Source organism: Vombatus ursinus, unplaced genomic scaffold (assembly GCF_900497805.2).
Source record: "Vombatus ursinus unplaced genomic scaffold, bare-nosed wombat genome assembly UNPS02014818.1, whole genome shotgun sequence".
NCBI lineage: Eukaryota > Metazoa > Chordata > Mammalia > Diprotodontia > Vombatidae > Vombatus > Vombatus ursinus.
The window spans coordinates 47,892,614-47,906,632 of record NW_020954596.1 but is presented as its reverse complement, the minus strand read 5'-3'; the positions used below and the strand labels follow the sequence as shown (position 1 = coordinate 47,906,632).

At 39.6% G+C, this 14,019-nt stretch overlaps 1 protein-coding gene across 2 annotated transcripts in view; it reads right to left on the bottom strand.

Annotated features, from left to right (window-relative positions):
* FAM114A1 (family with sequence similarity 114 member A1) overlaps positions 1-14,019 on the bottom strand; it is a 77,037-nt gene that overhangs the window by 38,493 nt on the left and 24,525 nt on the right. For both annotated transcript variants that reach the window (XM_027836259.1, XM_027836260.1), the window contains exon 3: positions 11,966-12,053. In XM_027836259.1, the coding sequence (XP_027692060.1) occupies positions 11,966-12,053 (88 nt within the window). The remainder of the gene's footprint in view (positions 1-11,965; positions 12,054-14,019) is intronic.

Below are 14,019 nucleotides of genomic sequence, written 5' to 3'. Positions count from 1 at the left end.
TATTTAGACCACACCTTCAGTTACTCAATCCATTCAGCTTTTCAACCCCTCCCTCTGGGGTCATGTTGTTTAGATTAGTGAGTCAGCTAGCTCTAGTGGACATGGTCCACTATATTTACCTGGTCCCAGACTATAGACCATACTTCATATTTCATTTGACTGTCTAACTCAATTATTTTCTTACCATCTGTACCACAGCACTTCTGTAGCCCCTCACTCAATCCCTCCATCCCTTTTTCCTACTTTTTGCTCTGGCAATAGTAATCAAATTAATACCATGATTGCTTCTAGAAAGGGCATGTCAATTGACTGTCCTATGGCTCCACTCACTATCCCAGTGACCTCTTACACCAAGACACTCTTCCCAAGTTCTTATACATAAGGATAAAAGTTCCTTGAGGGCAGAGACTTGCCTAGGATTTAGTATAGTACTTGTCTCATACAAATACTTAATACTTTTCCTTCTTTCTTTCATTCATTCCTCATTATGGCAACTGCTTATCCTTGGCTACATTCTTTTTTGGAAGATGTTTACTTACAATTTTTTTTAGGGTACAGCCCTGTGTTTTCATCACTGTAAAGAACTCTTGATAAAGGGACTCCTACAAATTTAGTTCAACAATTGCTCTACTATTTAGCTCCAGTTTGCTGCCTGGGGGCACTGAGGGACTAAGTGACTTACTCAGGATCTTGAAGCCAATATGAGTCGGAGGCTTGATTCTGAAGCTGACACTCTATCTGCTACACCATGCTGCCTTTCTACATATAAATTATAAAGGCAGAAATAGGTCTGCTCACAAAGAAGGAAGCTAGCTGGCACTAGAGTTGTAGGCCTGAAGTTAGGAAGACCTGAGATCAAATCTGGCCTCAAACACTAGATATATGACCTTGGGCCACTTAACTTCTCTCCGCCTCAGTTTAATTCAATTATAAAAATACATATAATAATAATAAAGCACATGGGGCTGAAGCAGAAGACATACAGTGCCCTAAAAGCTAAAAGCTTTGTAAAGAAACAAATCTTACTTAAGGGTTGTTTTTCCAGCACCTTGTGAGGCGCCTCCTGGACTTGAGGGCATCCTAGAAGTCTCTTTCCCCTATCTTGAAATGCCATACAACTTGCACCAAAAGAATTTCCTTTGCCTCCCTTATCCTGTGTTCCTCATCCTGTGTCATGACAGTTTTTCCTTATCATGACTACCATTTTCCTAAAAATATACCATTATCCTACAGGCTGTATAGCTTTCTGTCTATATAAGTCTGGGTCCTTTCCTGTATCAGGGCCCTTTGTTTAGTTTTTTGCTAATCTCAGGCCCATGTGCTTTGACAAAATAAAGCTCCCAATGGCTACAGAGAAGGTCTAAGTGAATTCTTTCACACCTGAACCATCTCTCCCAACTCTAAACCTCAACAGGGCCAGCTAAGTGGTACCTGGCCTGGAGTCAGGAAGACTCATTTTCCTGAGTTAAAATCTGGCCTCAGACTTTTACTGGCTGTGTTACCCTGGGCAAGTCACTTAACCCTTTTTGCTTCAGTTTCCTCATTTGTAAAATGAGCTGGAGAGGGAAATGGCAAACCACTCCAGTATCTTTGCCAAGAAAACCCCAAATGAGGTCACAAAGAGTTGGACACAACTGAAACAGGGCTGTTGTGAAGATTAAATGAAATATTTGGAAAGTACATTGTAAACCTTAAAGGATTAAATTGGAATAATAATAGCACCTACCTTCTAGGGTTGTCATAAGGATCAAGTGGGATAATATGTATAAAGAATTTAGCACAGTGCACTGCTCATAGTAGGAGCCTAATAAATTCTTGTATAAATTAACAGTGATATAAGCTTAATAATATAGTCTAATTAAAATGTAATATAATTCCTGGCATTTCATTTTCCCTTGCTTCATGTGAATTTTAATGGAATTCAATGGAAACAAGATTGGCCTCTTACCAGCACGCCAGAAATACATTCACGTAATACATTGGAGTAATTATCATTTTCTTGTTAGCTTACCTATTTAAATACTGAATCTATATTCCAAATCATCTCATACATTTTCCAAAAGGAAATTATCAGAATGCTTAGTGAAAGAATTTTATCTAGATTACTGAGATGTAAAATAACAGAATAATTTGAGCAACACTAGAGAGATCACACAGGTTACTCCCTTCTTACCTCTAGGCAGTCCTGTACAACTCTACCATCATAGAAAGGTGAGGTTTTCAGCTCATTAGAGAGGCTATTTTGTACTCACCCTGGCGAACGCATCCGGGATTTACCTTCCTTGCCTGTCTTTATTTTCAATCCTCAATCTTTCAAACCATGGGTGTGTAGGATCATATAATGTTAAAGCTGGAAGAAATCTTAGACATGAGCTAATTTAACTCCTTTCTTTTCTTAGGGGAGAATAACTTGTCACATTTCATGAAAAAATTGCTCCATATCACTATGACTTTGGTTAGTCCCAAAGATGGGTACCTACATCAGCATCATTCCACAGGTAGTGAGTGATAACTAGAACCCTGACCTGGTGGGTGAAAGAGAGACAAGGGCTGATACCTGAGATCAAAGGGTAACCTTCAGGTCCCCTGGATCTCAAATAACTCAACCCTCTCCCTCCCCCAACAGATACGATTATATCAGTGGAAATGATAGATGCATTACAACTAGCTTTGCAATAGGACTCAAGAGACCATGGTGGAGGCTTTCCATCTGATGTGCAGCTGAAACTTCCTGTGTGTGTTGCTTCCCCCATTTGAATGAGAGCTCCATGAGAGCAGGGAATTTCTCTGCTTTCCTATTTCTATTCCCAGTGCTTAACACAATGTAAGTACTTAACAAAGGTTTTTTCATTCATTAAGGAGAATAACTGGTTGGGTTTCAGAAAATGAGTGATAGATTATATGTACAAGGATAAACTGCTATCTTAAAAATCCTTTTGTTTCCAGAAGCAAATCCCATGTGTGAATATGAATGTCAGTACTTAGGTATGTGACTACCCATGAGTAAAGAGATTACTGAAGCCTATTCACCACTGACGACTACCCTACCATCATCACTTTTTAAATATTTAATAAAAAAATTTTCCTGAAAAAAGTCACATGAGATTTATTTTTACTTAATGGATTATTTTAGATACCTTATTAAATCTTCTCCATTATTGGGTCATAGATCTTAAAACTTTACTTAGACTGACATCTAGTGTTTTTACAATTAAGCAACAAAACCTAAAGCCCGATAAGAAGTCTTGGATTTCATAGTGATAAAAAATTATGTTATTTGTTTACATATACGCCTTCCGCTACAAACTGTACTCCTTGTCCTCCAAACCTTCTTTACCATGCCATACAAACCTTTTCACCCTGGAAGTTCATTTCATCCCTGGACCTCAGACATTTGAAGTACTCTCTAGCCCACAGGTGGGGAACCTGCGGCCTTGAGGCCACGTGTGTCCTTCTAGGTCCTTGGGTGTGGCCTTTTGATGGAGTCCAAGTTTTGCAGAACAAATCCTTTTATTAAGGGGATTCACTCTGTGAAGTTTGGAGTGAGTCAAAGGGCCGCACTTGAGGACCTAGAGGGCCACATGTGGCCTTGAGGGCACAGGGTCCCCACCCCTGCTCTGGCTCCGGTGGCCTCTCCTTCTGATTGGCTTGTTCGGTTCAGAACCTCCATTTTAAGGAAGACACTCAAGCTAGTCATCTCTTCATTTCTCTCCAGGCTGCCCTCTTGACTCTCCCAGACTTTCTTCATGGGTATCTTCATCTTTTCATTCATATTCCCTTTTTACATTTTTTTAATGTGTTGGTCCCCCTTCCCGCATAAGAATGTCAACTCCTTTTTTTTCTACTTGTATTTGTATCCCCAGCACTTAGTCAACAAGCATTTATTAAACACCTGCTATGTGCCAGGCATTGTGCTAAGTACTGGGGAATACAAAGAAAGGCAAAAAAAAAAAAAAAGGAAAAAGAAAGGAGTACTCTCCAGGAACTCACAGTCCAATGGGGGCAACAGCATGCAAATAAGATATTTATATAACGCACGCTTTAAAAATTAAAAAAAATAACATACATATATAGGATATAGAATATATATAAGATAAAATGGAGATGATCAATATAATAGGGGAGATATGTGTGTATATATAATTATAAAATAAAATGGAGATAATCAGTACAGGGAAGGAACTAGAATAAAGGGGGACCGGGAAGGTGCCTGGCACACAGTGTGCACTTAAATGTTTGTTTTATATTGTTACATTATACTGTGTCTAGACTCAGACACTAACTAGCTGTGTGACCCTGGGCATGTCACTTAACCCTGTTTGCCTCGGTTTCTCATCTGTAAAATGAGCTGGAGAAGGAAATGGCAAACCAGTCCAGTATCTTTGCCAAGAAAACCCCAAATGGGGTCACGAAGAGTTGGACATGACTGAAATAAGTGAACAAAAACAAAATATTTTTACCTGTAGCATATGAAGTAGTCAGTGAACCAAAAGATAGCATATACTCAACTGTAAAGAAATGGAGGGAAAAAAGGCCTCTTTCAGTGGCTACCTAATCCAAATCTTTGCCTATGCAGAAATCCTGTCTGCAATGTTTCTGCCAAGTGGTCATCTAGTCTCAACTTGAAAGACATCGACAATGAGGAACGAATTTACCCCACCCTCCAAATAAAGCAACCAGAAAAATTTGATCTGTGTAACTATGACTGTAACTTTTCAATACCTCACTTTTTTCATCTATAAAATGGGGATGATAATATCCACAGTAGCTCTTTTACAGGGTTATTATGGAGCTCAAACATGATAATGGGTATAAAGTGCTTTAAAAAACTTAAGGTAATCTTGCTACAATGAAGTCTATAATGAGAAAAAAGGCAAGAGGAATCTACCAGTCATAGAACACATTAAAGAAAATATGTTCCTACATGTTCTTAAAGTTAGCATCCTAGTTCTGTACCCTATTACCTTTTACCTTGACAATTATATTTTGTTGCTGTTCTTCAGGCATTTCATTCATATCCAACTCTTTGTGACTCCATTTGGGACTTCCTTGGCAAAAATACTGGACTGGTTTGCCATTTCCTTCTCCGGCTTATTTTGTAGATGAGGAAATTTAGGCAAACAGGGTTAAGTGACTTGGCTCAGGGTCACCCAGCTAGCGTCTGAGGCCAAATTTGAACTCATTTCCTGATTCCAAATCCAGTGCTTTATTTACACTGTGCCACCTAGCTGCCCAGACTATTATATTAGCCTCCCAACTGATTCCATTTCTCTAGCCTCCACCCCTGCTGCCCAACCTATCCATGTACCCTTGCAAATACACACATATATACACATGCACTACTACCACACCCACGGACACACACACATATGTTTGTTAATAGTTTGTTCATGTCCTTTGATGTTCTTTGACCCCTTATCAATTGAAGAATGGTTCTTGGTCTTATATATCAGTGTTAGGGCTATATACAGGTGTCCCAAAAATCTTAGTGCAGTTTTAAGCTATTACAGCCTTTCTTTAGGTGACTATCACTCCTAGACGGATGCATTGTCTCCTATGGTCTACTCTATTTGGCCCCAGCTGAATTCACTGTGTGCTATTGGTCCAGTCTCTCAGATGAAATGATCAGTGGGTGGTGGGTTGAGGGTGAAGGAGAGCAAGAGAAAAACTCTTTTATTCCCGTGAGTAATTTTCTTTGGCTCTAACTCTCAAACTGAAATCTTTCAAACTGGAACTCTTCCAGCATCAGACTGGTTCACTACTTGATTATCCCACCAGGGAAATTTCTCCAGCTATTTAAAGCCCCCAGAGGTATAGTTGGTTTGTTTGATTAGCCAATAAGCTGTTGTCTTCTTGACCCAATCAAAGAGGTTCAAAACTGGCCACTTCCATTTAAAAAAAAAAAGCAATCTGGGCATTAGGTCAGAAAACTAATCTCTTATTATAGTATTATTACTGTGGAAACAATCAAATTTGACTTAAATCTTATAATCCCCTTTTAAGAAACACATTCCACTATACCTGTAAAGACTCCCAGACTATTCTTTGATATTTTAGCATGGCTGGTGAGCAGCATGGCCACAGGGGAAAGAACAGTGGATTTGGAGTCAGAGGATTTGAATTAGAATCTGGGTTCCATTTAAATGAGTCATTCGCTTTTCTAGGCCTCACTTTGGTCAACTGTAAAATCAAGGGGTTGAACCAGACGGCTGTTGAGCTCTTTCCCAGTCCTAAATCTATAAATAAGGTTTTTCCCAAAAACAACAACTAACCCTTCCCCTGCCCCCAAAAAAGAGGAAAAAAAAATGTCTAATTTGGCAAGAGTGGGAGAAGGGTAGCAGTATTAAGCAATTGACTCTAAGAGACAAACCTATGGATTAGAACCATTTTATTATTTGGACAATGTCAAATGTCGTCATTGCAGGCTCATGCAGCTGTTGAAATTGGAATTCATAGTAAACATTCAGGGCAATATACAGTCTGTATATATTTTTCTTTGTTGCTAAGTTTCACTTTGATTGCTAGACTATTATTCTCAAAATGTAGTATAAAAGAGTTGGTCATCCCCAGATAAGATCACAGAAAAGGGGTTGGATGAGGAAGTGGGCTGAGTCATCTGCCACCAAAGGTGCCAGGATACCAGGAATGAAGTTCTAAAGGCCCACCCAGTCCATAAACTTCACCAGCTCTTGCCGAATGGGTCCATGATACAAAAAGGTTAAGAACCTGGGCTCTATTGTGTTAATTGGGTTTGTGACCGCTGCTCACCAATAAGGACATTTCATGCTTTGCACCTGCTTATTTGTCTTTGAGGTTTTTCGCTGAAGATAGTCATTCCTTTAGCACAGGCAGGGAAAGACTCTTACAGAGGAAGAAGCAGCATTTCAGTGATCTTACTACAGGGAGAGGAAGAAAGAGGGAGGGAGGAGTACAAGGAGGGAAAAGGAGAAGGAGGGGGGAATGTGAAAAGAGAAGAGGGATTGGGAGGAAGGGAGAAAGGAAGGAAGGAAAGAAGGGAGGGAGGGAAGAAGGGAAGGGAAGGATGAAGAAAGGGAGTAAAGAGAAAAGAAGGGAGGAAAGAAGGGAGGGAGGAAGGGAAAGAAAGAAGAGATGGAGGGAAAATGAGGAAAGGAAGGGAGGAAAGAAAGAAAGAAGCAAAGGAAGGAAAGGAAGAAGGGAAGGAGAAAAGGAGAGAGGAAGAGAGAGAGAAAGCAAGGGAGGAAGAGAAAAAAGAAGGAAGGAACAAAGAAATGGGGTAAGGAAGGGAGGGAGGGAAGGGAAGAAGAGAAGAAATATGAAGTCCTTAGACCTAATGACCCGTGGAAGGAGAATTATAAATAGAAAAGGGTGAGGATAAGGTTATGCACATCAGACTTGCATTTCAATTTCTGGAGTAATGAGAAGAAAAACCTCACTACCTTTTAAAACTCATTATCATTTTCATAATCAAAGGGATATGGTAAAGCGGACAGTAGCAACTACCACATGGTCTCAAGGGCAAGATCCTAGCCAGAGTTCTTCTGGATTAACTACTGCACACACACACAGACACACACATACATATACAAATACACACACCCACACACATCCACACACACAGCCTTGTCCACCGGGAGCCTCTGGAATTTGCAGAGTGTATGAGCTGTAACACGATATGCTGAACGTGATCTTTGTGGTGTATCAGAGACAGAAGAAGTTCAATATTAACATGAAAAGTGATTATACTCAACAGAGTATGACATCAAACTCCAGGTCAAGGTAAATGTCTTTCAGACCTAAGAGATCAATGGAGAAGATACAACAGAAATCCTATCCAGGTCCTTGAGTAGGGAAGCAAGTATCCTCCCCCTTTCATGCTTCATATCAGTTAGCAAAACACTGAGACCCTGGAGTAAGGCCAGTCTCCTGGTAGAAAGGTGCACCAGGCCAAGTTTAGATGACAACAGGATATCTAAGAAGGGACTGAATAGTAAATCCAACAGAGGAAAGTACCAGTTAGATATCACCAACCTCTGGAAAGTTTAGAGAATGCCCCTGGAGAGGGTAGAATAAAACAAGCACATACTCAGTGGTTTCTTCTTCCCCTTGAAGCAGTAAAGCATCCCTGAAGGAGGTACAGGAGGCAGAGTATGCCACGCAAGTCAAACTACTGCTACTACCACCTTGACCTTAACTACCATTTCCCCTAAGATTCAGATAGGGACTGCCCAGGACCTTGAACCTAAGAGCACTGGGAAAAGCAATGCTTCCCAAACCTTCAGACCTGCTTCTAGCCTAGCCCCCACGGAGGGAAGATATCAATGTGGGGAGGGGGCCTACCTTCCTCATCACCACCAGAACAACTGCTAACCAACTGCCACCAATGGGTGAACAAGTACAGGAGCCCTGGGAGTGGCAGCATCCTCAAACCACCCTTCCTGCTTCCAGCCCAGCCCTCACAGCCATCACCCAGGGAAGCAATTTTTATGGAGAAGGGACCAGCCCTTCACAGCAACTGCCAACTAACTGCCACACACCATACTGGCAAACTAGCCTTGCTGAAGCAACAAGATATCCTGAGAGAGAGACAGGAGATAGCATATGCCAGGCACCAGAACTGTGCAATCCCACTGTTTTCCTGAAACAAATCCCTACCTGACTCCTCTCGCTCCCTGTTAAATTCCCATGCCCTCTGAAAAATGGATCTTTTCCAGAGACAGGTGATTTCACTTGGCTACTGATGCTTAGATAACTTTTGACTAAGTTACATTTGTGAGATGTCTGAACTTGGATATACTTTGAATATAGAGTAACAAGATGGCTCCTGGAATGTAAGCAGACACCAAAGGGAGTCTAGAAGAGTCACAAGCACTCTTGGCTACTTCTTCTGCAGGGCACTAATTAAAGCCACCTAGAATAAACTTAGAGCACAATAGCAGTGTAACCAAAACCCCTCCAGAGGAAATATCATCAGAGATTGGTCAGTTGGCTCTTTGTTCATTAGTGCTAACTGAAATGCGACTTTAGCCTAAATACTTGCTCTTCTCTCAACAAAGTATAGAGGGAACTGTCAGCATTCATCTCTAATGAATGACCCCAAATTCAGATTTAAATTGAAGAAAGTAGGGAAAACCATCAGACTGTATAGGCATGACCTAAATATCATCCCTTATGAATATGAAGTAAAAGTGAAGAATAGATTTAAGAGATTAGATATGGTAGATAGAAAACCTAAAGAACTATGGACAGAGGTTCACAATATTGTACAGGAGACAGCGGCAAAAAAACATCCCAAAGCAAGAAAGCAAACTGGCTGTCTGATGAGGCTTTACAAATAGCTTAGGAAAGAAGGAAAGGGAAAGATATACTCAACTGAATGCAGAATTCCAGAGAATAACAAGGAGAGATAAGAAGATTTTCATAAATAAGCAATCCAAAGAAATAGAAGAAAACAATAGAATGGAAAAGGCAAGAGGTCACTTCAAGAAAATTAGAGATATCAAAGGAATGTTTCATGTAAAAATGGGAATGATAAAAGATAAAAATGGTAGTGACATAACAGAAATAGAAGAGATTAAGAAGAGGTAGCAAGAATATAGAGAAGAACTATACAAGAAAGATCTTAATATTACCAATAACCATGATGGTGTGGTTACTGATCTGGAGCCAGACATTCTGGAGAATGAAGTTAAGTGGGCTTTAGAAAGCAGTGCTAACAATAACGACAATAGAGGTAACAGAATTCCAGCTGAGGTACTTACAGTCCTAAAAGATGATGCTATTAAATTGCTGTCTTCAATATGCCAGTTTACATCCCAATCCTAAAGAAAGGCAATGCCAAAGTATGTTCAAATTACTGAGCAATTATGCTCATTTCAGACACCGGCAAGGCTGTGCTTAAGATTCTGCAAGCTAGGCTTCAGCAACATGTGAACTGAGAATTACCAGAGAAGCAGGTTGGTTTTTTAAGAGGCAGAGGAGCTAGAGACCAAATTGCCAACATTCGCTGGATTATGGAGAAAGCAAGGGAGCTCCAAAAAAACACTTATTTCTGCTTCATTGACTACACTGCAGCTTTTGACTGTGTGAATCACAACAAAATATGGTAATTCTTCAAAGAGCTGGAAGCACCAGATCATCTTACTTGTTTCCTGAAGAACCCATATGTGGGTCAAGAAGCAATGGTTAGAATCAAACGTGAACAACCGATTGATTTAAGACTGGAAAAGGAGTACAACAATGTATATTGTCATCTTACTTATTTAACTTATATGCAGAGTACATCATGCAAAATGCCAGGCTGGACAAATCAAAAGCCAGAATTAAGTTTGCCAGGAGAAATATCAACAGTCTTAGATATATGGACAATAGCACTCTGATGGAAGAAAGTGAAGAAAAATTAAGAAGCCTCTGGATAAGAGTGAAAGAGGAAAGTGTAAAAGCTGGTTTGAAGCTTAACATCAGAAAAGCTAAGATCATGACAACTGGTTCCATCACTTCCTTGCAAATAGAGAGAGCAGAAATTAAAGCAGTGTCAGATTTTATATTCTTGGGCTCAAAGATTACTTCAGACAGTGACTACTGTATAGTCATGAAATTAAAAGATGTTTGGTCCTTAGGAAAAAAGCTATGACAAATCTGGGTAGCATACTAAAAAACATCACCTTGACAACAAAGGTCTGTATAGTTAAAGGTATGGTTCTTCCAATAGCAGTATATGGCCATGAAAACTGGACTATAAGGAAAGCTAAGTGCTGCAGGACCAACACTTTCTAACTGTGGTGCTGGAGAAGACTTCTGAGAGTCCTTTGGATAGCAAAGGGATCAAAACAGTCAATGTTTAAAGAAATTAATTCAGATGAGTCATTGGAAGGTCAAACACTAAAGCTGAAACTTAAATACTTTGGCCACATAATGATAAGAGAGGACTCATTAAAAAGATGCCACTATTGGGAAAGATTGAAGGCAAAAGAAGGAGATGGCAGAGGATGAGATAGATAGCTAGTATCCTGGAAGCAATGAACCTCAGCTTGGATAGAATTTGGGAAATCGTGGAGGACAGAAAGTCCTCGAATGCTATGGGCCATGGGGTCATGAAGAGTCAGACGTGATCAAATGACTGAATAACAAACCACAACAACATGGGGTAGTGAAAAGAATACTGGCTGTAGTCTGGAGAGACCTGGGTTTAAATTCTGTCTTTGACACATACTAGCCATGTGGTCATGGATAGGCAAGTCACAACATCACTGGACCTCAGTTTCTTCATCTATAAAGTGGGGATAATACCTACAGCATTTCCCTCACAGGGTTGTTGTGAGGATAATACAGGAGGTGTATAACCTTCAAATACTATAGGATTATCAGCTTTTATTGTACTTTCTAGGTTGAAAAGGTTGGTGACTAGCTAGGTCTTTAATGGCAGCTCCTACTAACCTAAGAAAGCCAATATCTGTTCCCATTATCTCTGGACCATAAGTATACAGAGGCAAGCACAAAGACAGAGGTGCAGGCACATTCCCCCAGGTAACACCATACGGGCTGTACCTGCTATATCACAAGTCAACCAACCACCTCCTGATGTGTCTGTTCCTTTTCGGGGAGCACCCTCCCCACCTGGAGGGGTGTGGCAGGAGAATGTTAGAGGGGAAAAGAAGAAGAATGAGTCATCTTTATGCATTATGAAGTTGTCTTTGTCCTGTGCTCTAAGAGAAAATGAAAGGCTCACCCCTTTCCCATGCAGGTGAGCACCTTTGTGTCCCCATCAGTTTAATCTCCCTAATTGGAATACCTCCCCTTCTCCTGCCCAGTAATTTCTATTTACATACAGTAGGGTCACAACTTAAATAAATACTTAAGCTTTAAGAGTCTATTACAAGAGGTAAGAGTTGATGGAACTGATGCTTAACTCTACCAATCAACTTATCCAGTCCTTTTTCAAAAGAATTTCAATCTCTGTGAATCCTGTGTATCTTACAATACTTACCAACTGTAGCAGATGCAGATGACAAAAGGGATTTTCCCCAGGATCCCCATCCTGTCCACCCACTTCCTTGAGAAGAAGGGTCCTCATCCTACAGGAGGACAAATTAATCACATCAGCCACCAGTTTATTTCCCCAAAGAAAAAGAACAGCAAAGCTTTAAAATGAAGAAGATATAAAAATCACTAACAGTTATGACTCAATGGATTAAGGTTTAACAGGGTCATAAAAGTGTCCCAACATACCTTGCAATGTGCACTTTGGTACCAAATTGACTAGTTGTGTTAGTGGTTTCTGACAGCCTGATTCAAAATAAAAAGTAACTAATCTATTGCTCCCTGACCCCAAATTCTCTGAATCCCTGGGAGTTGATGGCTGGGAACATGAGGGTTGGGTAAAAGAAATTAGAACATATTAAATTAGGATTGAATGATCACATGTAAGTGTTTCCAGTGGGGCAGCTAGGTGGTGCAGTGGATAGAGCACTGGCCCTGGATTCAGGAGGACCTGAGTTCAAATCTGACCTCAGACACAAAACACTTATAGCTGTGTGACCCTGGGCAAGTCACTTAACCCCATTGCCTAGCCAAAAAAAAAAGTGTTTCCAACAGCTTTACCGCATGTAATATTTACAGAGCTGAATTTATATGGCCCTCAAAATACAATTAACTTTCAAATCTCTGGGTCCAATGTGGGCACGAATATAAGAAAATCTATAGGTAATCTGGACAAGTGAATTGAAGGGAACCTTGGCCATAGGAATGGAACAATGGATTACTCTTGGTGCCAGGATAAGATCAAAAGCAGGTAATCAAGAAGTGGCTGTGGGAAAGATCAAACTCATTAACAATGACCCCCCTACCCAAATTTTCCCACCTTGATAATTGATCTTCTTAGTCTATCTGCATTATTCATTCATGCAGTTTTTTAAAAAAAATTATGTAATTGAATTATTTAGTCTTTTATGTTCACCTTATTACACTACAATAGAGTAATACATAATTTATGTAATAATTCATATTTATAAAAGGTATTTTCTTCCTTTGCCTAATTTTTTTTTAGTGATGTGACCTTTCATAGTCAGGTCGCATAGCCATCTGGAGCTTACTGTGGTATATGATGTTAAATAATGATCTTCTACAATTTTTTACAATCTGCTTTCCAGTTTTCTAGTAGTTCTTGCCATGTAAGGAGTCATTCTCTCAGTAACTTATGTTCTTGGATTTATCAAGCTAATTAACTATGAAAAAAGAGGTTTAAAAAAAACAAGGGAGGAAAATTAAGACATTTCTACTGAGGTTATAGTTTTTTATAATTTTTTTTCCTGAGTAAATTTTAAAAACCATCTGTCTGTAAACAAATATGATATTTTCACAACTAATATGCTATAGAAGTTGAAATACTGATTTTTATGTAAGAAAAGAGTAGGAAACATTCATAATGATTGGGGGGGAGAAGCTCATCACTTCTGAAAATGTAAAATGTAAAAAGTAAAATGGTTTATACTTTGATTGACTTCATCAGAACAATGAAGCCTAGCAGCAATATTTTGCCATGGTAAGGACAGATGCAAGTATGATTAACAATATCCTTTCATTAGAACAAATCACTACCCATGATCAGGGAGTGCTAATATTGGCATGGGAGTAATAGCTTTTGACTCAGACTGACAATATACTTAACATGATCTGACAGCTGGTAATTGACTAGCAAATGGAAATAAATGTTACCTGAATCTAGGATTTGGTTGTTGTTGTTTTTCCCCCCTATATAAAGGCTGCTTATATCCTCTTGCTTAGAAAATTTTGGTGGACTATTCCTCCAGTTTTATGCATAGTCTCCCTCTCTTCCTACCCAAAACCCACCCATTTTTTTAATGCCTAAGATATACCTGGATGGCATAGTGGAAAGATGCTGGACTTAGAATCAGGATAACCTGGGATTAGAAGTCAATTTGGGTGACCCTGGTTAAGTTGCTTCTCAGTCTTAGTTTCCTCCTCTTTAAAATGGGTTAATGATACTTGTGCCTTTTAAATCATAGAGTTATTAAGAGAAAA